We start from the raw sequence: 25,839 nt of genomic DNA on the forward strand, positions 1-25,839 counted from the left end.
AAGGCTCGGGCTGACCCTGTGTCAAATACTTATGCTGCATTTTATTTTGTTTGCCCAGTACAATGGAATCAAAGGAATACTCCCAAAAGTCTAAACTCCATGCTAAATCAAGCGCCTACAGAAATTATTTCACTCATTTATTTGACTCAGGTCTGGAGTTAAACTGTATTTAACTGTCTGTCTGTCCCCAGACCTCGGACTACCCAGTGATCCTGTCCTTGGAGAATCACTGTAGTGTGGAGCAGCAGAGGGTCATGGCCCAGCACATGAGCTCCATCCTGGGCAGCGCTCTGCTCACCTCCCCCCTGGGGGACCGGATGCCCACAGACTTCCCCTCCCCAGAGGTGGCTGGCTATAGTCTCTAGTCTTCTGTTTCATATAAGAGTCACTGTCTGCGTGTATATGAGGAAGTGTATGATATGTGGAATTCTTACAGTTCCCCTCATTTCACAACACATTCTCGATTTACTTCCATCTGTTTTAATGTGTCTAGTGCTTCCTAGGACCAGGAGCATTTCCTGTCCAGGAATGTCTCTAGTCCCTAGTCAAGAAGAACTTAAAAATATACACTGAGTATACAAAACATTATGAACACATGTTCTTTCCAGGACATAGACTGACCAGGTGAATCCAGGTGAAAGATACGGTCCTTTATTGATGTCACTTGTTAAATCCATTTCAATCAGTGTAGATGAAGGGGAGGAGACAGGTTGAAGGAAGGATTTTAAAACATTTAAGTGCCTTTGAACAGGGTATGGTAGTAGGTGCCAGGCACACCGGTTTGTGTCAACTGCAACGCGGTTGGGTTTTTCGCACTCAACAGTTTACCGTGTGTATCAAGAATGGTCCACCCCCAAAAGAACATCCAGCTAACTAGGCACAACTGTGGGAAGCATTGGAGTCCGCATGGGCCAACATCCTTGTGGAACGTTTTTGACACCAACGAATTGAGGCTGCTCTGAGGGCAAAACTCAATATTACATAGGTGTTCCTAGTTTTTGGTATATTCAGTGTATATAGTTTTATTCCATCACATTAGCAGAGCATTTGTGAACTTTCACATTAAGATCATTTTTATACGTGTGACACATTCATCAGGAGCTGAAGGGGAGGGTCCTGGTCAAAGGGAAAAGGTTAACTAAACTGGAGGCCTGCTTTGGCCCTGAGGAGACAGCCGGGGATGATGGTAGCTTCACTGAGGAGGAGGAGGATGACAAGGAGGAGGAGGAGGAAGAGGAGAAGAAGGCCAAGGTAGGGGAAGAGGAGCCAAACCTACTATGACACTCCAATAGTATTATTGTGAAGGCCCCCTCCCTGTCTTCTATACCATATAACTGTATTGCAACATACAGTGTATGTTTTATTTGTTCTGTATGTTTTATTTGTTCTATATGTTCTGTATGTTCTATATGTTCTGTATGTTCTATATGTTCTGTATGTTCTATATGTTCTGTATGTTCTATATGTTCTGTATATTCTACATGTTCTGTATGTTCTATATGTTCTGTATGTTCTATATGTTCTGTATGTTATATTTGTTATATTAATTATATTTGTTCTGTATGTTCTATATGTTCTATATGTTCTGTATGTTCTATATGTTCTGTATGTTCTATATGTTCTGTATGTTCTATATGTTCTGTATGTTCTGTATATTCTACATGTTCTGTACGTTCTATATGTTCTGTATGTTCTAGTAGAGATGGAGGGTGTTACCATTCTGCCCATCCTACTGTACAGTAGAGATGGAGTGTGTTACCATTCTGCCCAACCTTCTGTACAGTAGAGATGGAGGGTGTTACCATTCTGCCCAACCTACTGTACAGTAGAGATGGAGGGTGTTACCATTCTGCCCATCCTACTGTACAGTAGAGATGGAGGGTGTTACCATTCTGCCCAACCTACTGTACAGTAGAGATGGAGGGTGTTACCATTCTGCCCAACCTACTGTACAGTAGAGATGGAGTGTGTTACCATTCTGCCCAACCTTCTGTACAGTAGAGATGGAGGGTGTTACCATTCTGCCCAACCTACTGTACAGTAGAGATGGAGGGTGTTACCATTCTGCCCAACCTTCTGTACAGTAGAGATGGAGGGTGTTACCATTCTGCCCATCCTACTGTACAGTAGAGATGGAGGGTGTTACCATTCTGCCCATCCTACTGTACAGTAGAGATGGAGGGTGTTACCATTCTGCCCAACCTACTGTACAGTAGAGATGGAGTGTGTTACCATTCTGCCCAACCTACTGTACAGTAGAGATGGAGTGTTACCATTCTGCCCAACCTACTGTACAGTAGAGATGGAGGGTGTTACCATTCTGCCCAACCTACTGTACAGTAGAGATGGAGGGTGTTACCATTCTGCCCAACCTACTGTACAGTAGAGATGGAGTGTGTTACCATTCTGCCCAACCTTCTGTACAGTAGAGATGGAGGGTGTTACCATTCTGCCCAACCTACTGTACAGTAGAGATGGAGGGTGTACCATTCTGCCCAACCTTCTGTACAGTAGAGATGGAGGGTGTTACCATTCTGCCCATCCTACTGTACAGTAGAGATGGAGGGTGTTACCATTCTGCCCATCCTACTGTACAGTAGAGATGGAGGGTGTTACCATTCTGCCCAACCTACTGTACAGTAGAGATGGAGTGTGTTACCATTCTGCCCAACCTACTGTACAGTAGAGATGGAGTGTTACCATTCTGCCCAACCTACTGTACAGTAGAGATGGAGTGAGTCTGAAGTGTGAATGTGTTCTGTAGGAAGGTAAAAAGCTGAAACTGGCTAAGGAGCTGTCAGACATGGTGATCTACTGTAAGAGCGTCCATTTCAACGGATTCCAGGACGCTAAAGATAACCTGGGCTTCTACGAGATGTCCTCCTTCAAGGAAAGGAAAGCTATGGCGCTGGCTGAGGAGTCTGGTGAGCATGTTAACTGTGAAGCTGAGGAGTCTGGTGAGAATGTTAACTGTGAAGCTGAGGAGTCTGGTGAGAATGTTAACTGTGAAGCTGGGGATCTGGTGAGAATGTTAACTGTGAGGCTGAGGAGTCTGGTGAGAATGTTAACTGTGAAGCTGAGGAGTCTAGTGAGCATGTTAACTGTGAAGCTGAGGAGTCTGGTGAGCATGTTAACTGAGGAGTCTGGTGAGAATATTAACTGTGAAGCTGAGGGTGTAGTGGAGGGTACATTTTTTATTATGCATTTAGCTACCTATTACAACCTATTACAACCTATGGCAGAAAATGTTTAGCCAATATAGGGAGTGTTACTTTATTCACCATGAAAGGCGATCAGTTTACCCACAATTTTTTTTACCACTATGTCACTGCTGTGAAGGTTTTTACCACTACGTCACTGCTGTGAAGGTTCTTACCACTATGTCACTGCTGTGAAGGTTTTTACCACTACGTCACTGCTGTGAAGGTTCTTACCACTACGTCACTGTCGTGAAGGTTTTACCATTACGTCACTGCTCTGAAGGTTTTTACCACTACGTCACTGCTGTGAAGGTTCTTACCATTACGTCATTACTGTGAAGATTATTACCATTACGTCACTACTGTGAAGGTTTTTACCACTACGTCACTGCTGTGAAGGTTCTTACCACTACGTCACTGCTGTGAAGGTTCTTACCATTACGTCACTACTGTGAAGGTTATTGCCATTACGTCACTACTGTGAAGGTTTTTACCACTACGTCACTGCTGTGAAGGTTATTACCACTTCGTCACTGCTGTGAAGGTTATTACCACTTCGTCACTGCTGTGAAGGTTTTACCTCTACGTCACTGCTGTGAAGGTTTTACCATTACGTCACTACTGTGAAGGTTTTACCATTACGTCACTGTCGTGAAGGTTTTACCATTACGTCACTGCTCTGAAGGTTTTTACCACTACGTCACTGCTGTGAAGGTTCTTACCATTACGTCACTACTGTGAAGGTTATTACCATTACGTCACTACTGTGAAGGTTTTTACCACTACGTCACTGCTGTGAAGGTTCTTACCACTACGTCACTGCTCTGAAGGTTTTACCATTACGTCACTACTGTGAAGATTTTACCATTACGTCACTACTGTGAAGGTTTTACCATTACGTCACTGCTGTGAAGATTTTACCATTACGTCACCGCTGTGAAGGTTTTACCATTACGTCACTGCTGTGAAGGTTATTACCACTACGTCACCGCTGTGAAGGTTTTACCATTACGTCACTACTGTGAAGGTTTTACCATTACGTCACTACTGTGAAGGTTTTACCATTACGTCACTGCTGTGAAGGTTATATTAAACTGACACAAATGGAGAAAATCTCAGAGATACAATGCCATTTTTGTAGACTGTATGGTATCTGCATCAGTTGTGTCTCTTTTTGTGGGTTTTAGTTCAACTACATTGAACTTAAATGTACACAAAGCTTCCCGTTAATAGTTTCTCTTCACACTCCAGTAAGGATATGAGAATGACATTGTTCCGTATAGTTTCTGTATAGTTAAGTGACATCGCTGTCTTTTTGTTTTCTCTCTCTCTCTTTTTGTTCTCTCTCTCATTTTGTTCTCTCTCTCTCTCTCTTTTGTTTGTTCTCTCTCTCTCTCTCTCTCTCTCTCTCTCTCTCTCCAGCCAACAGCTACATCCATCACAATGTGGACAAGCTGAGTCGTATCTATCCAGCAGGCAGCAGAACAGACTCCTCCAACTATAACCCTGTACCCTTGTGGAACGCAGGCTGTCAGATTGGTAAGACTGTCTAAAAGAAGAAGGAGCGAGAGCTATAGGGAATGTTTTCATATGGTAAATTGGGCTGTGGTACAATTCCCTCCTGAAGTTAGGCGGCAGGTAGCCTAGCGGTTAAGACTGTTGTGTCTTTAGTATCATTAAAGGTGAAGACTGTTATTTTATCTAATCAATTCTCTGTAATTATTACGTGATTAAATTAATTATGTAAATATAATTAACTAGGAAGTCGGGCCACCACGGAAAATGTTCAGATTACAGAGTTATAATTTTCCGAATATAACTCTTCAGATATTTTAAGATCTGATCAATTAGTCTTCAATTAATGAATTATTATTATTACCTTCGTCAGTCTCATCTGAACGTCGTAAATTGTTGGTTATCTGCACGAACCCAGCTTTTCCTATAAATCATCCATACACCAACTGGCTCAATTATTTATTTACTAACTAATGAAACAAATACAGAATATTCAATACATAATAACATTATACCGTCCCTAGTGGACTAAACAAAAACAGTTTGGTTATAACACCATAGATTCAGAGAAGAGAAGGGGTTTTGGAAGGAAGACTAAAGGAACATGGATCTCTATGGGAAGCTATTCTCACATAAATACATATGCCACTTACCATCGCTCATTCGGAAAAGCAATGCATTGTATTTACGTGAAGCTGGTGATGTGAGGCTCTGGTTTGCCCAGTCGGTGTCGCCCTGTCCTTTGTGGAATCTTCCAGGTTGTCGTGTGAGAAGTTCACGTTTTCTGAGAGGTTCATCTCACTCTGGAGATTCGTCCACGTCGGTCAGTGTTCTCATACTAGATTTGCTACATTTCCAGCTGCAGTCTGTTAGGCTGTCATCTAGGACTCACTTCTTGAATGATCAATAGTTCAGAGTTTATACCATTTCACGTGTAGAGCAAGCTCCCACGTTTCCTGGCCTGTATGGTTGACATTAGAGTTAGCCCTTTCAAACATGAGGACAAGTCCTCACGGTATTCGGAACTTGAGTGACTTTTTGTTATGTAGAGTGGATATCCAACTATTCGCCACCACAGGTCACACTGGGGTTTGCTTAGTCCAACGTGAATTGGGTCACGGGGGCACTTATAGAAATGTAGAAAAGGGGTTGGTTCATAATTTCCAACCAATGCCTATACACCTGGGCGTGGCTACTGACTTAGTTAAACTTTACAGGGAAGATGATTTTCTCATTTTAAAAGTTAACATCACATTACATCATTTCGCAAATAGTTTCATCTTTACTCATTCATTTTAAACAAGAATTAGATGCAAACCTCATAACTGAGGGACCTGTATAAACAGAGTTAGGGTAATGTTGCTGTATTGTCTTTCATGAGGTCACAAACATGAAACAGAACGGACCGGGTCGTAGCTGGCTTCTCCACCGACCGTTTAAACATTCTCCAAAATAGGAATATTGTTCAATTCTCAAATTCTGGGATGTAGTAGAATTCGGTAGGAGAATCCCTTTGTCTTACTGTGAAACTCTCTCTCTCTATACCGCATGGTCATGGAGAGAGGAGTCTCTGTGGTATTTACGACGTGGTTGTAAGGTCGTAAAACTGCACCCCTCCCCTCCTAACAGCCAATAACAGCTGGCCAATTCACTGAAAGGGCTAGCGTCACGACAAGAGCGTTGGGCCGACTACGTGAAAAATCTGTCAATGTGCCCTTGAGCAAGGCACTCTGGATAACATCATCTGCCAAATGACTGATATTTAAATGTACACTCACACCCTCATGGATTTTAAAGGACTGGTGTGAGGAAACCACGCTTTGCACCATCCATGAGGACCGAGCGTTCTAGAAGGGTAAGGATTCTCCCCACAACTGTTACTTAATCTCCTCTCCTCCTGTCAGTGTCCCTGAACTTCCAGACGCCCTGTAATGACATGGATGTGAACCAGGGTCGGTTCCTGACCAACGGGAAGACAGGATACGTCCTAAAGCCGGCCTACATGAGGGACCGGGGGTCAGAGTTTGACCCCATCACTCTGACCACGGGACCGTGGCTGCAGCACAAGATGCTCCACCTCATGGTCAGACTCATTCTCTGGCTTGTTGGTTATATGTACATATCTACTTCAATGACCTCGCACCCCTGCACATCGACTCAGTACTGGTACACCGTGCATTTAGCCAAGTTATTGTTACTTCTTGTGTATCTATTATTACTTGTTTTACTTTTCTATTATTTCTCTATTTTCTTTCTCTCTGTATTGTTGTGAAGGGCCCGTAAGTCAGCATTTCACTGTTAGTCTACACCTGTTGTTTACGAAGCCATGTGACGAATAAAATTGTATTTGATTATATTTTTGTGATATATAGCTTGTTTGTTATCAACGTTCACTCTGTTATGACCATGTTTCCACATTGATGATGACAAACTCTGACATGTAGCTTTTTTCTCCCTTTGTTATTCCCAGATCATCTCAGCCCAGCAGCTTCCAAAAGTGAACCAGAAAAAGACATCCATCGTGGACGCACTGGTCAAAGTGGAGATACATGGGGTGCCTGCTGACACTGCAGAGAAAGAGACGCCGTACATCGGGAACAATGGTATGAGAATTCACACACCCAAAGTGCTTTGCAAGTGACACTGTTCTGACCTGAATTCAACAATGCTCATTTAACTAGTAGATGTATATACCAATGTGTAATGGGTGCTTTCTTGCTTTTGGACTGCCCAGGTTTCAACCCGATGTGGAATGAGAACTTTCAGTTTGATGTGTATGTGCCAGAGCTGGCCCTGGTCCGCTTTGTGGTCGAGGACCACGACTCTGTTACTGATAATGACTTTGTCGGACAGTTCACCATACCATTCACCAGTTTACAGATGGGTAAGTTAGTAGTCATTCACCAGTTTACAGATGGGTAAGTTAGTAGTAATACCATTCACCAGTTTACAGATGGGTAAGTTAGTAGTAATACCATTCACCAGTTTACAGATGGGTAAGTTAGTAGTCATACCATTCACCAGTTTACAGATGGGTAAGTTAGTAGTAATACCATTCACCAGTTTACAGATGGGTAAGTTAGTAGTCATACCATTCACCAGTTTACAGATGGGTAAGTTAGTAGTCATACCATTCACCAGTTTACAGATGGGTAAGTTAGTAGTCATACCATTCACCAGTTTACAGATGGGTAAGTTAGTAGTCATACCATTCACCAGTTTACAGATGGGTAAGTTAGTTGTAATACCATTCACCAGTTTACAGATGGGTAAGTTAGTAGTATACCATTCACCAGTTTACAGATGAGTTTACAGATGGGTAAGTTAGTAGTAATACCACTCACCAGTTTACAGATGGGTAAGTTAGTAGTATACCATTCACCAGTTTACAGATGAGTTTACAGATGGGTAAGTTAGTAGTCATACCATTCACCAGTTTACAGATGGGTAAGTTAGTAGTAATACCACTCACCAGTTTACAGATGGGTAAGTTAGTAGTCATACCATTCACCAGTTTACAGATGGGTAAGTTAGTAGTAATACCATTCACCAGTTTACAAATGGGTAAGTTAGTAGTAATACCATTCACCAGTTTACAAATGGGTAAGTTAGTAGTAATACCACTCACCAGTTTACAGATGGGTAAGTTAGTAGTCATACCATTCACCAGTTTACAGATGGGTAAGTTAGTAGTAATACCATTCACCAGTTTACAGATGGGTAAGTTAGTAGTAATACCACTCACCAGTTTACAGATGGGTAAGTTAGTAGTAATACCATTCAACAGTTTACAGATGAGTAAGTTAGTACTCAGACCCTCCCATTCACTAGTTTACATATTAGTTAGTAGCCATACCCTGCCATTCACTAGTTTACAGATTAGTCAGTAGCTATACCCTGCCATTCACTAGTTTACAGATTAGTTAGTAGCTATACCCTGCCATTCACTAGTTTACAGATTAGTCACTAGCTATACCCTGCCATTCACTAGTTTACAGATTAGTCAGTAGCTATACCCTGCCATTCACTAGTTTACAGATTAGTCAGTAGCTATACCCTGCCAGTCACTAGTTTACAGATTAGTCAGTAGCTATACCCTTTGCCAGATGAGATGGGTGAGTTGGTAATAGCTCCTAAGAGTTCCTCCAGTGTTTTAATACACTGGCAAGACTCATCGTTCCAAGGTCTTATCGTTCCAAAGGCTCATTGTTCCAAAGTCTCAAAGTTCCAAACTCAACCATCAGTTCTTTATTTTGATAGAAACGATTCTCAATCTACTAACACTGAAAGCACTCACTATGCCTTTCCTGTCAGTGTGACTAGATGATAGGGAAGTATTGTCTCCTCTCTGACACAGAGAACAGAGTCTCTGTCATAATGACGAGGCTGTACAGAATTAAAGCTTTGTTTCCCTCTCTAACTACAGTGCCAGTCAAAAGTTTGGACACACCTACTCATTCAAGGGTTTTTCTTAATTGTTTTACTATTTTCTACATTGTACAATAATAGTGAATACATCAAAACTATGAAATAACACATGGAATCATGTAGTAACACAAAAAGTGTTAAACAAATCTAAATATATTTTATATTTGATATTCTTCAAAGTAGCCACCCTTTTCAAGCACACTCTTGGAATTATCTCAACCAGCTTCACGAGGAATGCTTTTCCAACAGTCTTGAAGGAGTTCCCACATATGCTGAGCACTTGTTGGCTGCTTTTCCTTCACTCTGCGGTCCAACTCATCCCAAACCATCTTAATTGGGTTGAGGTTGGGTGATTGTGGAGGCCGGTCATCTGATGCAGGCGGCGCACAATTGGCCCAGCGTTGTCCGGGTTAGGGTTTGTCCAGGGTAGCCGTCATTGTAAATAGAAATGTGTTCTTAACTGACTTGCCTAATTAATTAAAGGTTAAATAAAAATAAATAAAAAATGCAGCACTCCATCACTCTCCTTCTTGGTCAAATAGCTCTTACACAGCCTGGAGGTGTGTTTTGGGTCATTGTCCTCTTGAAAAACAAATGATAGTCCCACTATGCGCAAACCAGATGGGATGGTGTATCGCTGCAGAATGCTGTGGTAGACATGCTGGTTAAGTGTGCCTTGAATTCTAAATAAATCACAGACAGTGTCACCAGCAAAGTACCCCCACCATCACACCTCCTCCTCCATGCTTCACGGTGGGAACTACACTTGCAAAGATCATCTGTTCACCTACTCTGCGTCTCACAAAGACATGGCGGTTGGGACCAAAAATCTCAAATTTGGACTCATCAGACCAAAAGACAGATTTCCACCAGTCTAATGTCAAAGCACGTCTCTTCTTATTATTGGTGTCCTTTAGTAGTGGTTTCTTTGCAGCAATTCGACCATGAAGGCCTGATTCACGCAGTCTCCTCTGAACAGTTGATGTTGAGATGTGTCTATTACTTGAACTCTGTGAAGCATTTATTTGGGCTGCAATCTGAGGTGCAGTTAACTCTAATGAACTCTCCTCAGAGAGATAACTCTGCGTCTTCCTTTCCTGTAGCGGTCTTCATGAGAGCCAGTTTCATCATAGCACTTGATGGTTTTTGCAACTGCAGTTGAAGAAACTTTAAAATTTCTTGAAATGTTCCGTATTGACTGACCTTCATGTCTTAAAGTAACGATGGACTGTTGTTTCTCTTTGCTTAATTGAGCTGTTCTTGACATAATATGGACTTGGTCTTTTACCAAATAGGGCTATCTTCTGTATACCACCCCTACCTTGTCACAACACAACTGATTGTCTCAAACACATTACATTACGAACAAAATAAATTCCACAAATTAACTTCTAACAAGGCACACCTGTTAAAACTTCTTATGGCTGGAATCCCGTTAGCGGGATCGATATGACAACAGCCAGGGAAGGTGCATTCCGCCAAATTCAAAACAACAAAAATCTCATTATTAAAATTCCTCAAACATACAAGTATCATTTATTTGGGCTGCAATTTCTGAGGCTGGTAACTCTAATGAACATATCCTCTGCAGCAGAGGTAACTCTGGTTCTTCCTTTCCTGTGGCGGTCCTCATGAGAGCCAGTTTCATCATAGCGCCGATTGCACTTGAAGAAACTTTGAAAGTTCTTGAAATTTTCCGGATTGACTGACCTTCATGTCTTAAAGTAATAATGGACTGTTGTTTCTCTTTGCTTAATTTGTTAATTTAAGCTGTTCTTGCCATAATATGGACTTGATCTTTTACCAAATAGGGCTATCTTCTGTTTACCACCTCTTCCTTGTCACAACACAACTGATTGGCTCAAACACATTACATTAAGAAGGAAAGAAATTCCACAAATTAACTTTTAACAAGGCACAACTATTCATTGAAATGCATTCCAGGTGACTACCTCATGAAGCTGGTTGAGAGAATGCCAAGAGTGTGCAAATCTGTCATCAAGGCAAAGGGTGGATACTTTGAAGAATCTCAAATATGAAATATATGAATATTTGTTTAACACTTTTTTGGTTACTACATGATTCCATGTGTGTTATTTCATAGTTTTGACATCTTCACTATTATTCTACAATGTAGAAAATAGTAAAAATAATGAAAAAACCCTTGAATGAGTAGGGGCCCAAACTGTTGACTGGTACTGTATACACACTGACTGTTCATTGACTGAGACCCTTCTCTCTGTTTAGGATACAGACATGTGCCGCTACTCAACAAGGAAGGAGACCCCCTTCCCTCAGCAGGACTGTTCGTACACATCATGATCATGGATGCCTAAAACAATCCCTGTCCGAATGTGCCATAATCACCACTGTGACTATCGCCCAGTCCCAAACAGACCTTCAGCCCTACACCACTACACCCTAGGGCACTAGAGTTGATCTGAAATTATTGAATAGGTGTAAGTGCTGTAGGGAGGAGGGGCTAGGGGATGTGTTGGGATTTGGCCCTAGGTGAGGCGGGGCTAGGGTTTGGTTTGGGATTGGGCCCGAGGGAGGCGGTGCTAGGGGTTGGTTTGGGATTGGGCCCTAGGTGAGGCGGGGCTAGGGGTTGGTTTGGGATTGGGCCCGAGGGAGGCGGGGCTAGGGGTTGGTTTGGGATTGGGCCCGAGGGAGGCGGGGCTAGGAGTTGGTTTGGGATTGGGCCCGAGGGAGGCGGGGCTAGGGGTTGGTTTGGGAGGTTTGGGATTGGGCCCAAGGGAGGCGGGGCTAGGGGTCGGTCTGGAATCCAGCGGAAGATTTTAACTGTTTTTACTTGGGAATTTCAATTTTTTTGTGAAACAATTATAATTAGCTTATCGAATAGGGAAGAAGATTATTTGTAACAGTAGAACTCCATTTGAGTTTTTTGTATTAGTATTTTGGGGAATTGTGACAAATGAACAAGTTTATCAAACCATCACCTCACAGAGATTATACAAATCATTGTTTTTGTATGCTAGGTATTATTATAGTGTTAAACACTTTTCATTTTGGATCTTTGGATTTATTTATTTTTTTATGTCCAGCATTTCTTTTCCGTGTTGTATAATCAGTTTATTTAAATCAAGGTATTCAAATGACAATTTTAAGAGAATTCATTGAATGAACAGTACTTGAAACTGTTTTTTTTTTACAAAGAAGCACTTAGATGTTTCAGATTTTATTGTTTTTATGAATCAATATCCACATTGTATTACAGTGCATTCAGAAAGTATTCAGGCCCCTTGACATTTGCCACATTTTGTTACGTTACAGTCTTTTTCTAAAATGAATGAAAGAAATGTTTTCCCTCATCAATCTATAAACAATACCCCATAATGACATCACAATACCCCATAATGACATCACAATACCCCATAATGACATCACAATACCCCATAATGACAAAGCGAAGAGGTTTTTAGAAATTGTTTCAAATTTGATTTAAAAAAAAACAAACAGAAATACCTTATTTACATAAGTATTCAGACCCTTTGCTATGAGACTCGAAATTGAGCTCAGGTGCATCCTGTTTCCATTGATCATCCTTGAGATGTTTCTACAACTTGATTGGAGTCCACCTGTGGTAAATTCCATTTATTGGATATGATTTGGAAAGGGACATACCTGTCTATATAAGGTCCCACAGTTGACAGTGCATGTCAGAGCAAAAACCAAGCCATGAGGTCGAATGAATTGTCCGTAGAGCTCCGAGACAGGATTGTGTTGAGGCACAGATCTGGGGAAGGATACCAAATAAATGTCTGCAGCATTGAATGTCCCCAAGAACACAGTGGCCTCCATCATTCTTTTTTAAATGTAACCTTTATTTAACTAGGCAAGTCAGTTAAGAACAAATTCTTATTTACAATGACAGCCTAGGAACAGTGGGTTAACTGCCTTGTTCAGGGGGGGTGGCAGAAAGACAGATTTTTACCTTGTCAGCTCACTAACCACTAGGCTACCTGCCACCCCATATTTACAATGACGGCCTACCCCGGCCAAACCCGGACGACGCTGGACCAATTGTGCGCCGCCCTATGGGACTCTCAATCATAGCCGGATGTGATACAGCCTGGATTCAAACCATGGACTGTAGTGATGCCTCGTGCACTTCGATGCACTGCCTTAGACCGCCGCGCAACTCGGGAGCCCAATTCTTAAATTGAAGATTGGAACCAGCAAGACTCTTCCTGGAGCTGGCCTCCCGGCCAAACTGAGCAACCGGGGGAGAAGGGCCTTGGTCAGGGAGGTTACCAAGTATCCAATGGTCACTATGACAGAGCTCCAGAGTTCCTCTGTGGATATGGGAGAGCCTTCCAGAAGGTCAACCATCTCTGCAGCACTACACCAATCAGGCTTTATGGTAGTGGCCAGACGGAAGCCATTCCTCAGTAAAAAGGCATATGACAGCCCACTTGGACTCTCAGACTATGAGAAACAAGATTCTCTGGTCTGATGAAACCAAGATTGAACTCTTTGTCACGTCTGGAGAAAACCTGGCACCATCCCTACGGTGAAGCATGGTGGTGGCAGCGTCATGCTGTAGGGATGTTTTTCAGCGGCAGGGACTGGGAGACTAGGCAGGATCGAGGGAAAGATGAACAGAGCAAAGTACAGAGATCATTGATGAAAACCTGCTCCAGAGCGCTCAGGACCTTTAGACTGAGGCAAAGGTTCACCTTCCAACAGGACAATGGCCCTAAGCACACAGCCAAGACAATGCAGGAGTGGCTTCGGGACAAGTCTCTGAATGTCCTTGAGTGGCCCAGTCAGACCCCGGACTTCAACCCAATCGAACATCTCTGGAGAGACCTGAAAATAGCTGTGTAGCGACGCTCCCCATCCAACCTGACAGAGCTTGGAGTGGATCTGCAGAGAAGAATAGGAGAAACTACCTAAATACATGTGTGCCAAGCTTGTAGCATCCTACACAAGAAGACTCAAGGCTGTAATAACTGCCAAAGGTACTTCAACAAAGTACTGAGTAAAGGGTCTGAATACTTATGTAAATATGATTTCAGTTTTTTATTTGTAATAAATTTGCAAAAATGTTTAAAAAAAACTGTTTTTGCTTTGTCATTATGAGGTATTGTGTGAAGATTGATGAGAACAATTTTTTTTAGCCATTTAGAATAAGGCTGTAACATAACAAAATGTGGAAAAAGTCAAGGGGTCTGAATACTTTCCAAATGCGCTGTATGTGATGTCAACCAAGTGTAATTTATACATCTTTAATTTGTTCTGGGAAAATTCAATCTCTGATAAATTAAGAAAACAAATGAATTGTTTGTGTTATCAGTTGGTGTCAGTAATTCACAGTACGAGTAGTTAATCAAATGGTTTTTATTTCAACCGTTACTACCAAATATCTGTACTACTTATGAGCAGTGTGTGGGGAAATGCACTCATGAAATATTATATTACTTACTGTGTCCATGGGTAACGTAATTATTAAACAATGTAGAGTTGGGTACCACTGACTCTAGTACAAAACACATCAAGCACTGTGTAACCGTGTAGTTCCTCAACTCCCCACTCTGCCTTTAGATTCTCCCCAATATTGAGCTGCCTCGCCCTCAATTAGTCGGGTCATGAACTCTTAGGTGTCCAAAGCGTTCCACGGGGATGGTGGCACACGTTGATTCCAATGCTTCCCAGTTGTATCAATTTGGCTCGATGTCCGTTGGGTGGTGGACCATTCTTGATACACACAGGAAACTCAGCAGCGTTGCAGTTCTTGACAAACTGGTGTGCCTGGCACCTACTACCATACCCTGTTACAAAAAAAGTTACTTCAATATTTTGTCTTGCCCATTCACAAAATAGGCCTACACAACGCATATCTCAAGGCTTAAAAATCCTTACACCCTTCTCCTCTTCATCTACGCCAGTGGAGGCTGCTGATGAGAGGACGGCTCATAATAATGGCTGGAACAGAGCGAATGGAACGGCATCAAACACATGGAAACCAATGTCTTTCAAGTACTTGATACCATTCCAGCTATTACCACAAGCTTGTCCTCCCCAATTAAGGTGCCACCAACCTCCTGTGGTCTACACTGATTGAAGTGGATTTAACAAGTGACATCAATAAGAGATCATAGCTTTCCCTGGATTCACCTGGTCAGTCCTTGTCATGCAAAGAGCAGGTGTTGATAGTCTTTTGTACTTGTACTTAATCATTCGTCATTTAGCGAAAACCGATTCAACTTGCCAAGGGCTTCTCAACCAATTGAGAAAAAGTGCTAAAAAAAACCATGACTTCTTATTTTCTTAAAAAGGTGCTTTATTGTGACAAGGAAGGAAATATGCTCCAAAATCATGAATACTGTAAAAAATATATATATATATACCACTGTACAGCAATGTCCCTCTCTGACCTGCTGGGGTTTGAGAGACTCAGATGGAGTCACAACAGGGCCTGTATTCAGTCTCATAGGAGGAGGAGTGCTGATCTAGGATCAGTTTTACCTTTTAAATCATAAAATCAACAAGAAATGGGGACCTGATCCTAGATCAGCACTAAATACAGGCCCAGATCTGTCTTCACTTCAGTCTTCTCTGACGATCCTTTTGCTTCAATCAAACAATGTATCGTCTAGCCATACCTTAGCTTTAAACTGTTCAGCAATATATTAAATCACAACTGACAAATCAATATCACAAGTCATGCCTGAATGTATAGGTTGGTAGCGGCTGGTAAGGGCTAGTATGGGTCGGTATGGGCTGGCAGGGGTCGGTATGGGTTGGTAGGGGTCGGTATGGGCTGGCAGGGGTAGGCATGGGTTGGTAGGGGCCGGCATGGGTTGGCAGGGGTCGGCATGGGTTGGTAGGGGCCGGTATGGGTTGGTAGGGGCCGGTATGGGTTGGTAGGGGCCGGTATGGGTTGGTATGGGTTGGTAGGGGCCGGTATGGGTTGGTAGGGGCCGGTATGGGTTGGTAGGGGCCGGTATGGGTTGGTAGGGGCCGGTGTGGGTTGGTAGGGGCCGGTATGGGTTGGTAGGGGCCGGTATGGGTTGGTAGGGGCCGGTATGGGTTGGTAGGGGCCGGTATGGGTTGGTAGGGGCCGGTAGGGGCCGGTATGGGCCGGTATGGGTTGGTAGGGCATGAAATAAATATGCGGTATGAAGGTATGGGTTGCAATTAACATTTTATTACATTTAAAAGACGGCAAAGAAATCTTGATAGTGTGGGGAGTACAGGGTGAAAACAAAATATGGACACTCAAAAGTACACCAATTAGAAGAGAAAGTAACAAAAAAAATCTGACAAAGAATAACAACTGAACTTCCCTGTGAGTTGAAATCGGAGACTGGTAGAAGACTGTTTTAAACAAGGAGGTGTGTGACAGTGTGTGACTGAATGCAGCGTCTGACACGTCATACATACACCTAGTCTTCATATACAGTACCAGTCAAAAGTTTAAAGACATTTAAACTATGAAATAACACACATGGAATCATATAGTAACCAAAAAAAAGGGTTAAACAAATCAAAATACATTTTATATTTGAGATTCTTCAAAGTAGCCACCCTTTGCCTTGATGACAGCTTTGCGCACACTTGGAATTCTCTCAACCAGCTTCATGAGGTAGTCACCTGGAATGCATTTCAATTAACAGGTGTGTCTTGTTAAAAGTTCATTTGTGGAATTTCTGTCCTTCTTAATGCGTTTGAGACAGTTGTGTTGTGAGAAGGTAGGGGTGGTATACAGAAGATAGCCCTATTTGGTAAAATACCAAAGTCCATATTATGGCAAGAACAGCTCAAATAAGCAAAGAGAAACAACAGTCCATCATTACTTTAAGACATGAAGGTCAGTCAATCTGGAAAATTTCAAGAATTTTGAAAGTGTCTTAAAAGTGCAGTCGCACCATAATGAAACTGGCTCTTATGAGGACCGCCACAGGAAAGGAAGACGCAGAGTTCTCTGTTGCAGAGGATAGGTTCATTAGAGTTACAAGTCTCTGAAATTGCAACCAAAAAATGTGAGCTTTTTGGTTCCAACCTGCTGTGTCTTTGTGAGATGCAGAGAAGTTGAACGGATGATCTCCGCATGTGTGGTTCCCACCGTGAAGGATGGAGGTGTGACGGTGCTTTGCTGGTTACACAGTCAGTGATTTATTTAGAATTCAAGGCACACTTAACCAGCATGTCTACCACAGCATTCTGCAGGGAAACGCCATCCCATCTGGTTTGCGCTTAATGGGACTATCATTTGTTTTTCAACAGGACAATGACCCCATTTGACCAAGAAGGAGAGTGATGGAGTGCTGTATCAGATGGCCTGGCCTCCACAATCACCCGACCTCAACCCAATTGAGATGGTTTGGGATGAGTGAATGAAAAGCTGGTTGAGAGAATGCCAAGAGTGTGCAAAGCTGTCATCAAGGCAAAAAAGTGGCTACTTTGAAGAATCTCAAATCTAAAATATATTTTGATTTGTTTAACACTTTTTTGGTTACTAGGTGATTCCATGTGTGTTATTTCATAGTTTTTGATGTCGTCACCATTATTCTACAATGTAGAAAATAGTAAAAATAAAGAAAAACCCTTGAACGAGTAGGTGTGTCCAAACTTTTGACTGGCACTGTATGTGAGGTAAAAGAGTTCTGATTGAAAACGTAATTCAATAGATGTCGTCACCAATACCTGTTTTCTCAGTGTGCTAGAGGTGTTGGTCATCAGAGAGAGAGAGGGACGTTACCGTGTTGAGAGAAGACAAATTAAAACACCAGCTGGATAAAAATGGGTAAAACGGGCAACTTTTTCAAAACCAAATACTGACAAAGGTAACTAGAAAAATATCACAATGATATGAACAACAGTTTCAGAGAGAGAGAGAGTTTGTCAGAGAGGTGAAACCCAATAACACTTTCTATTACACTAAAGGGCATTCATTGCATTAAAAACAAGTAACATCTTGAAAGCATGACACCCCAATCATCAGCAATAATACACAAGCATTATTATTAAAAAATGTCCATGTCAACAACCACAGGTTGACAATATGGTACCCCAAGACCCCATAGGAGCTACCAACAGTAGCCTGCCTGCCAAAATCACTAGTAAAAACCTTCAGGTCTAAACACACTGTGCCAACCATTAAAAGCAGTGGGTGACCGTCCTATTGTCTCTGTACAGAACATCATTTTCTGTTTCTTTTCTCGAACGAATCGCACAGCTCGTCGACACCCAGCAGGTGATCACGTGACCACCTGCTGCTTTTACCCATTGGTCAGGAGATTGTGTTTCTTCCTGGTCTATGATGTTTACAGCTAGACTAGATACCTTGGGATTCATGACGGAGAATTGCTTTAAGGCATTATTACCATGCCGAGGTATCCTGCGGTCCTTTAGCAGTGCCCAGAGTGTTACAACAGAACCTGTATTCACTGTTAAGACTCCTACACAATGAGATGGGGAGGGACAGGAGTTTTCCCTAACGTAATCAGATCAGAGAGTCAAGTCAATCAGCTTTTAGTTTCTTTGCATTCCATGTATGATACAGCCTACAGGAGTTCTCTACAACAGGATGTCCATGTATGGAACAGCCTACAGGAGTTCTCTACAACAGGATGTCCATGTATGGAACAGCCTACAGGAGTTCTCTACAACAGGATGTCCATGCATGGAACAGCCTACAGGAGTTCTCTACAACAGGATGTCCATGCATGGAACAGCCTACAGGAGTTCTCTACAACAGGATGTCCATGTATGGAACAGCCTACAGGAGTTCTCTACAACAGGATGCTCATGTATGGAACAGCCTACAGGAGTTCTCTACAACAGGTTGTCCATGTATGGAACAGCCTACAGGAGTTCTCTACAACAGGATGTCCATGTATGGAACAGCCTACAGGAGTTCGCTACAACAGGATGTTCTGGTGCCTCTTTGCAGTTCAACGTCTTGAATGGGGACCACCTTGCTGAGGAATGTGACCGTTTTTCTTGAAAATGTATTTGTAAATTGTTGAATTTGTATTATATTTTGTAAGGTGTTAAAAGAAATCAATACAACAGGCCCTAGTAATAGCCAATAACAACGAGGCCAGAGTATTTTCTGATCAGGTCACATGGTATAAGGGGGGGGGGGGGGTAAAACACTCTGCTCTAACACTGACCCAGGTTGAGTCTCCTGAAAGTTATTGCCCATGGTTACAGTACTGTTTCAGTGTGTGTCCTCAGGACTCAAGTCAGGCACTGCGGTGAGGAGAAACATGGCACTCTACCCATTAGAATACTGTACAACATCAGGACAGCATCCCAAATTACACCCTAACTCCAATGTAGTGCACTACTTTGGACCATGGGCCCTGGTCAACAGTAGTGCACTAAATAGGGAATAGGGTGCCATTTGGGACGCACCCCAGATCACTGGAAACAATGAGAGGGATACCATGGCAACAGTGTACCACTGGGGGGGGGGGATTGGTAAGGGTTACAGCCTCCTGTAGGATATTTTTGTTTGTTTGTTGCTAGACTTATATCCATGTGCAGAAATAAAATGACTTGCATGCTAGTTAAAAACTAGCAGACTAAAATAATTAAATGGATTGCTAACAAAGTATGATCCATTCACTTCAAAACATAACTGAATGGCATTCGTTAACTGGCAAAACTCCTTAAAATAGACTGAGGTAAACCCCTACTTAGATTTTATCAATTGAAATGACGTTTGGCAAAAACGAATAAAATAAATACATTGAAAAATGTTGGCACAAATTCAACTATGGTTCAGGATGTTTTCCCAAAATTCGGCCTAATTGCCATGTAGAAAGTTACATATTCCTTTACTTCTTAAAACAAATTAACCATAATACACTATTCTAAGGTATAGTGAAGACAGCAAGATAAAGAGAAAATAAAACACTTATATGGTGTCAAATAGAAGAGAATATAACGTCTAACCAATACAAGGTATGACAACCTCCTGCTAAAATAACAACAGTGCTTTGTTATAAAGAATCATAGCGGTCTCCATTTTAAAGTATAGACAGAATTCAATAAAAAGACTGAAGAAGTATTCTGCAAATATGCCATGTACAAAATATCTCCTCATAACCACATTCAAACAAGGCACTTCATTCGGTAAGAAAAGGAAAACATTAAATCACAGTCCTTCCAAACTACCAGAAACTGCCTGATGCATAGCAACAATACAAGGACCTAATACTCAGACTGAATTTATCGGATATCTTCACAACAAAAAACATTTCCACACAAAATATAGATTTTTGGTTAAAAGTAACAACTCTGCCTGTTTTAGTCGGTGTGACAACACAAGACTAGAGTTTCTTCCTTTGCGTCCATTCCCTCAAATCAGAACCGCATTCTGCCGCTCACATCTTCTAACTGATGATGTCACAGTCGAGCTTCCTGATTCCGCCACTGTGCTCCATGGGAGTTGGAGTATTCTTCACTCTTGACTACAGTGAGCCCCCAGCCTCCAGGAGAGGATACCATAGCGGAGAGAGGTGTACTGTTTGGGGTGTCTGGTGTTGGGTTACCCACTACAATCCACAGTGTGACTCCAGGTTGCCCCTAGGGGCCGGAGGCCGGGAAATCTGTCTAAGCCTGAGCGATGGTGTGTCGTTAAAGAGGCAGAGTGAGAGAGAAAGAGACAGTGAGAGAGAGCGAGAGAGAGGGAGGGAGAGAAAGGAGGAAGGTGGTGTTACCCTGACGCTACCTGCCACGGAGGTTCTGCAACACACCATACACCTCTTCCTCTCTGCTCAGGCCCTCGAAGAAGGGCAGCAGGTCCTGTAGCTCTGTGTCGCTCAGATCATCAAACCACGACTGGACCGGCACCTGAGGAGACAGACAGCACATGCTGGTTCAGTTGGGTCTACTGGGTGTAAAGGCCCTGCACCAAACACACCTGATTCAAGTGATCAACGTCTAGATCAGCAGCTGATTAGAAGAATCGCGTGTGTTAGAGCAGGGCTGGAACAAAAACCTGGCGGAGCCAGTAGCTCCCAGGGAAGATCATTCGGCCAGTGGCAGGAGAATTGTCTGCTATACACAGGCGTAACTAATGAACTCACAGCGTTCTCCGGGTGGAAGATGTAGGAGGCAGGAGAGTTGTCCAGTATGATGACGTTACTGAGCTCTCTACCCAGCCTGCTCAGGTCCTTAACATAGTTCCCCCGGTGAAACACACATGACTCCCTGAACAGACGGGCTCGGAACACACCCCACTGGTCCAGAAGATCCGCCACAGGGTCAGCATACTGGACACACACGGGTCAAAAAGGTTACAGGTCAGGGGTCAGACAGTACAGACGTCAAAAGGTGAAAGAAGACACTGTACAGAGATGGAAGCAGGAATCTCTGAAGCTACCATGTTACAACTACCACTAGCCTGTTAGTGCAATCATGCTACCAAACCTTTGGCACGAAAAGGAGTGACATGATGACACAAACAGACTGGTACCCAGGCTAGACTAGCACATCTTAGTGATTTAATGCAGCTGCTTACTGACATGGTTGCTAGTCTCCGTACGACAGAGAGATCCCACTACTGAAGACTAGCACATCTTAGTGATTTAATGCAGCTGCTTACTGACATGGTTGCTAGTCTCCGTACGACAGAGAGATCCCACTACTGAAGGGTAGGACACTTTGAAAATGGGAGACGCTCATTTACCACACAGACAGTTGACACTTGCCCATCATGCATCAGAAGTTGACAGACAGAGAACGGCTCAAAGAGATGGACAAGAGGAGGGAGTAGATCGATATTAACGCAGGAAGAACAGAAGGGAGTAGATAGATATTAACACAGGGAGAACAGAAGGGAGTAGATAGATATTAACACAGGGAGAACAGAAGGGAGTAGATAGATATTAACACAGGGAGAACAGAAGGGAGTAGATAGATATTAACACAGGGAGAACAGAAGGGAGTAGATAGATATTAACACAGGCAGAACAGAAGACAGAAGGTGGGACAGAAGACAGGGGAGCAGAAGAAACAGAAACCAAAACAATGAGAACAGAGCCATGTTCCAAATGGCACCCTATTCCCTATAGTGGACTACTAGAGTACGCACCCTATTTCCTATAGTAGACTACTAGAGTACGCACCCTATTCCCTATAGTAGACTACGAGAGTACCCACCCTATTCCCTATAGTAGACTACGAGAGTACCCACCCAATTCCCTATAGTAGACTACTAGAGTATGCACCCAATTCCCTATAGTAGACTACTAGAGTATGCACCCTATTCCCTATAGTAGACTACTAGAGTATGCACCCTATTCCCTATAGTGGACTACTAGAGTATGCACCCTATTCCCTATAGTGGACTACTAGAGTATGCACCCTATTCCCTATAGTAGACTACTAGAGTATGCACCCTATTCCCTATAGTAGACTACTAGAGTATTTCAGAGAAATGACAAAGGATTAGAGTTGTTGAAAGTACCTTTGCGAGACTAGCCGTGAACAGAACACATTCAAACAGCTCTCCCATCTTCTGCAGGAACTCATCCACATGAGGTCTCTTCAGCACGTAAACCTGCAACCACAGATTAATATAGGATGATTCACAACTAAAAAACACGTGTTTTATGTGAGAAGTAGGCATTGGTCTGAAGCAGAAAAAGAAAGGAAATTCACATGAGCACCACAATGCCTACCCCACCCATGCTCTACCAAGGTTTTTTCAACACACAGCTTTTACCTACTACAGAAGCTACTGTATATTGGTCTATTGCACTTCAAACATTGTAGATGCAGGTTGCTTAGGATTCAAACCTTCTCAAAAGAGCCTAATCATCTAATTTCCTTGGTTTTTACACCAGAAGGTGTAAAACACAACATTATAATACATCATAACACAGCAATACAAGTCAAGTAAAAAGTACACCAACATAACTAATGGCAACAGAAATAATGTAGTTAGTACTTATTTAACATTAATAGCTGATTTTACATAGGGAAGCGAAAAAAACTACAAAAAAAACAGAAACCCATTTAAGCCAATAAGGAGAAAAAAAGAGATCAGGGAAAATGTTCCAGTTAACAAGACAATAAGAGGAAGTTCCTGGAAAATACACAATAATCACCATGTAGCCTACCCATTAACTGTTTACATACTGTGGCGTACAGCAGGTCAGCCACCAGGGGGAGACTCGTCGAGGCCTGGTGACAGACGGAGTATACATCACAAGGCGATGGCTCCATCTGTTGGACGTGCCAGGTCTCGACGGGCTCTCCGCCCAGGACTAATTGGGGCTGATTGGGGATTGGTGAGTAATCAAGGGCTGATTGCTCACCAGCTGTACAAGTCCCATAAAGCTGCCAGAAGGGCAGCACACAGAGAGAGAGAGACTGGGGGAGGAAAGGACTCCTATATAGTTGGGGACGGTAACAGGAGGGAGTTCAGTTTTTGATCCCCCCGTAGCACAGAAGACGGTATCCCGGAGAGGGTCTCATGGGGGAGACCTTTTCTTTTGGACTATTATTTTAATAAACACCTGTGAAACAGCTAATTCTACTCTGTCCGTGTCTGATCTGTGTAAACGTTTTGACCCCAAACCCATAATACATTGACTGTCACATTAAGTGGCTCGGGAGAGCAAGGCATGGAGTGGCACAAACTGCTCTGTGTTCTGCGCCAGCAGAGGGACTGTGCTACTTCTCCCCCCTTGACATCCTGGTCATCCACCTCGCTGGAAACGTCTTGGGATTAAACCGAGGGGACGGCGCAGGTGCGGCTGATACACAGATTTAGAGGCGGTCATCCGAATGTTCCCCGGGACGACGGTGGTCCTCTCTTGATATCGCGCAGCGCTGGATGTTCCAGTGAGACAAGAAGATGAAGAGAAAAAAAAAGTGCATAGAGAGGGCCGGGCGCTCCGTCAATCAGCTGGTGTACGCATTTCAGGGAACACAATCCTCCCACCTGGTCATTAAGCAGCGTGTCCCTGGGATGTAGCGTAGGGGGTGGCGTGAATCTGACGGATGAGGGCAATGACGTATTCTATCTCCAGTCTCCTCCGTAGTAGCAAGATATGAGCAGTAGTACACACACACACACACACACACACACACACACACACACACACACACACACACACACAGTCCCTGTCCAATGGCACTCAAAGATGCTCTTTTAAGAGCCACCTAATAACTGAAAATAAGCACACCGTGTGGGTGTGTCGGGACTGGGGGGGGGGGGGGGGGGGATGGTCAAAATGTCTCCTCCTAGAAGCTAATCCAGGACCTTCAGATTCCAAGGCGGTGACGTTAAAGCTTACGCTACAAACCCGGTCGTGAATGCATTATCTTGACACTATTTAAAACGGACAGTCTGGTGAGAACAGAAAACTTTTGTTGATCATTCACTCACTACGAAGCATTTATTTATATTGCTTGGTAAAATGTTTTTTTTTTTTGTTGTTGTCTAAAACAGTTGATGTGTTGAAAATAGTCACATCGCTAACCAAGTTAGCAAGCATGGCATTTTCTTTTAACTGTACAAAGGTCATGCAGGCAAGCAATGATGTTGGTGTTATTTAACCTGGGTGCACCTGTACCCCCCCCCGGCTACTTTTTACTTGGATGGTGACCTCAGGTTTTCCGGAACACATTGAAAAGTAACTTGACACAGTCAACACAAATTTGGAGTATTGTATTTTGTTCCTAATGCTAACGACCCTGTTAAAAATACAGTATGCGGTTCTCGGTAATTGCCGAACAGCTCATGACTAGAGGCGAGGAGCGTGTTGTGTATCTCCAATCCGGTAAAAATGAGCAAATCAACTTTTCACAGATATGATGATAGGGAGATTTGAATTTAACATTGAGCTTTATCCAATGCCATACTATTACACCTACAACCAGTGTTTTGGGATCATACACCTGAAATCAGTCAGAATTACAACTACAATCACTGATCATACACACATTAAGTGAAACAATCAGACGGCTATCCTCTTCCTCTTTCCCAGTAGCAGTAGCTGCCACCCAGTACAAGTAATCATGAATAGGCCAACCAGGATACACACAGCCTATCCTGGATTACTTGAACTGGGTCACAACCTTTCTCCTCCTCCTCCTCCTCCTCTTCCTCCTCCTCCGGAGTTGTTGAGCTCAGAGGAACTGGGAGCAACAGTGGAACATTTGGTCGGGTTTTGAAAGACTTGTGAAAATATAACTTTTTTAAAAATGTGGCTTCTATAAAAGTAAAATTGGTCATTTCTGACAATACCGTTGGAGACACTAATGACTCTGGGTGGGCATAATCCAATAACCAGTATTTAAAAGTGAATGAAGACAGAGACAGTAGTGATCCTACAGTACCTGATGAACAGTGCCATCTATCTCCACTGGGACTATGAAGTCAGCATTGCTAATGGGCTGCAGAGAGAAGAGATAAAACACAACATGTCAGAGTGTCTCAGAAACTGTTCCACAGTGGTGTAATACAACAGTCACACAGCAGAGGGAGAGCTTGCACCGTGCCGTAGATTTTAGGCTAGCACACCCATTCAGTCGCCGTCAAGAAAGGAATACTAATCTTCTCCTGCCCCCTTTTAAGTATTATTCTCCTCCTCCTTCCCTTTTTCCGCCAAAACAAATCTCTCTGTCTTTCTCTCTAACAAACTATGACAGAGAGAGAGAGAGAGAGAAACTGTACCAAGTAAAAGAGAGGAAGAGAAGAAGA

At 42.9% G+C, this 25,839-nt stretch overlaps 2 protein-coding genes and 1 long non-coding RNA gene across 5 annotated transcripts in view; 2 read left to right on the forward strand and 1 right to left on the reverse strand.

The window, feature by feature from the left end:
• plcd1b (phospholipase C, delta 1b) overlaps nucleotides 1-11,793 on the forward strand; it is a 40,565-nt gene extending 28,772 nt beyond the window's left edge. Inside the window, exons 9-16 of one of the 2 annotated variants that reach the window (XM_029705949.1) lie at nucleotides 192-344; nucleotides 1,099-1,251; nucleotides 2,765-2,924; nucleotides 4,623-4,739; nucleotides 6,620-6,798; nucleotides 7,186-7,318; nucleotides 7,450-7,599; nucleotides 11,391-11,793. In XM_029705949.1, the coding sequence (XP_029561809.1) occupies nucleotides 192-344; nucleotides 1,099-1,251; nucleotides 2,765-2,924; nucleotides 4,623-4,739; nucleotides 6,620-6,798; nucleotides 7,186-7,318; nucleotides 7,450-7,599; nucleotides 11,391-11,479 (1,134 nt within the window). In that variant the 3' untranslated portion in view covers nucleotides 11,480-11,793. The remainder of the gene's footprint in view (nucleotides 1-191; nucleotides 345-1,098; nucleotides 1,252-2,764; nucleotides 2,925-4,622; nucleotides 4,740-6,619; nucleotides 6,799-7,185; nucleotides 7,319-7,449; nucleotides 7,600-11,390) is intronic. The other variant, XM_029705948.1, reaches the window with a different exon arrangement.
• A 7,126-nt stretch (nucleotides 11,794-18,919) lies between these two features.
• On the forward strand, nucleotides 18,920-19,262 carry LOC115157574 (uncharacterized). Its single transcript, XR_003868479.1, has 2 exons — nucleotides 18,920-18,956; nucleotides 19,000-19,262. It is a non-coding gene; the product is annotated as an uncharacterized LOC115157574 (long non-coding RNA).
• Nucleotides 19,154-25,839, reverse strand: part of LOC115157573 (CTD small phosphatase-like protein) — a 42,854-nt gene continuing 36,168 nt past the window's right edge. For both annotated transcript variants that reach the window (XM_029705951.1, XM_029705950.1), the window contains 4 exons: nucleotides 25,476-25,532; nucleotides 22,594-22,686; nucleotides 21,212-21,397; nucleotides 19,154-20,975 (listed from right to left, as the gene is read on the reverse strand). In XM_029705951.1, the coding sequence (XP_029561811.1) occupies nucleotides 20,850-20,975; nucleotides 21,212-21,397; nucleotides 22,594-22,686; nucleotides 25,476-25,532 (462 nt within the window). In that variant the 3' untranslated portion in view covers nucleotides 19,154-20,849. The remainder of the gene's footprint in view (nucleotides 20,976-21,211; nucleotides 21,398-22,593; nucleotides 22,687-25,475; nucleotides 25,533-25,839) is intronic.

The sequence above is a fragment of the Salmo trutta genome, chromosome 21 (genome assembly GCF_901001165.1).
Source record: "Salmo trutta chromosome 21, fSalTru1.1, whole genome shotgun sequence".
In the NCBI taxonomy this organism is placed as follows: Eukaryota; Metazoa; Chordata; class Actinopteri; order Salmoniformes; family Salmonidae; genus Salmo; species Salmo trutta.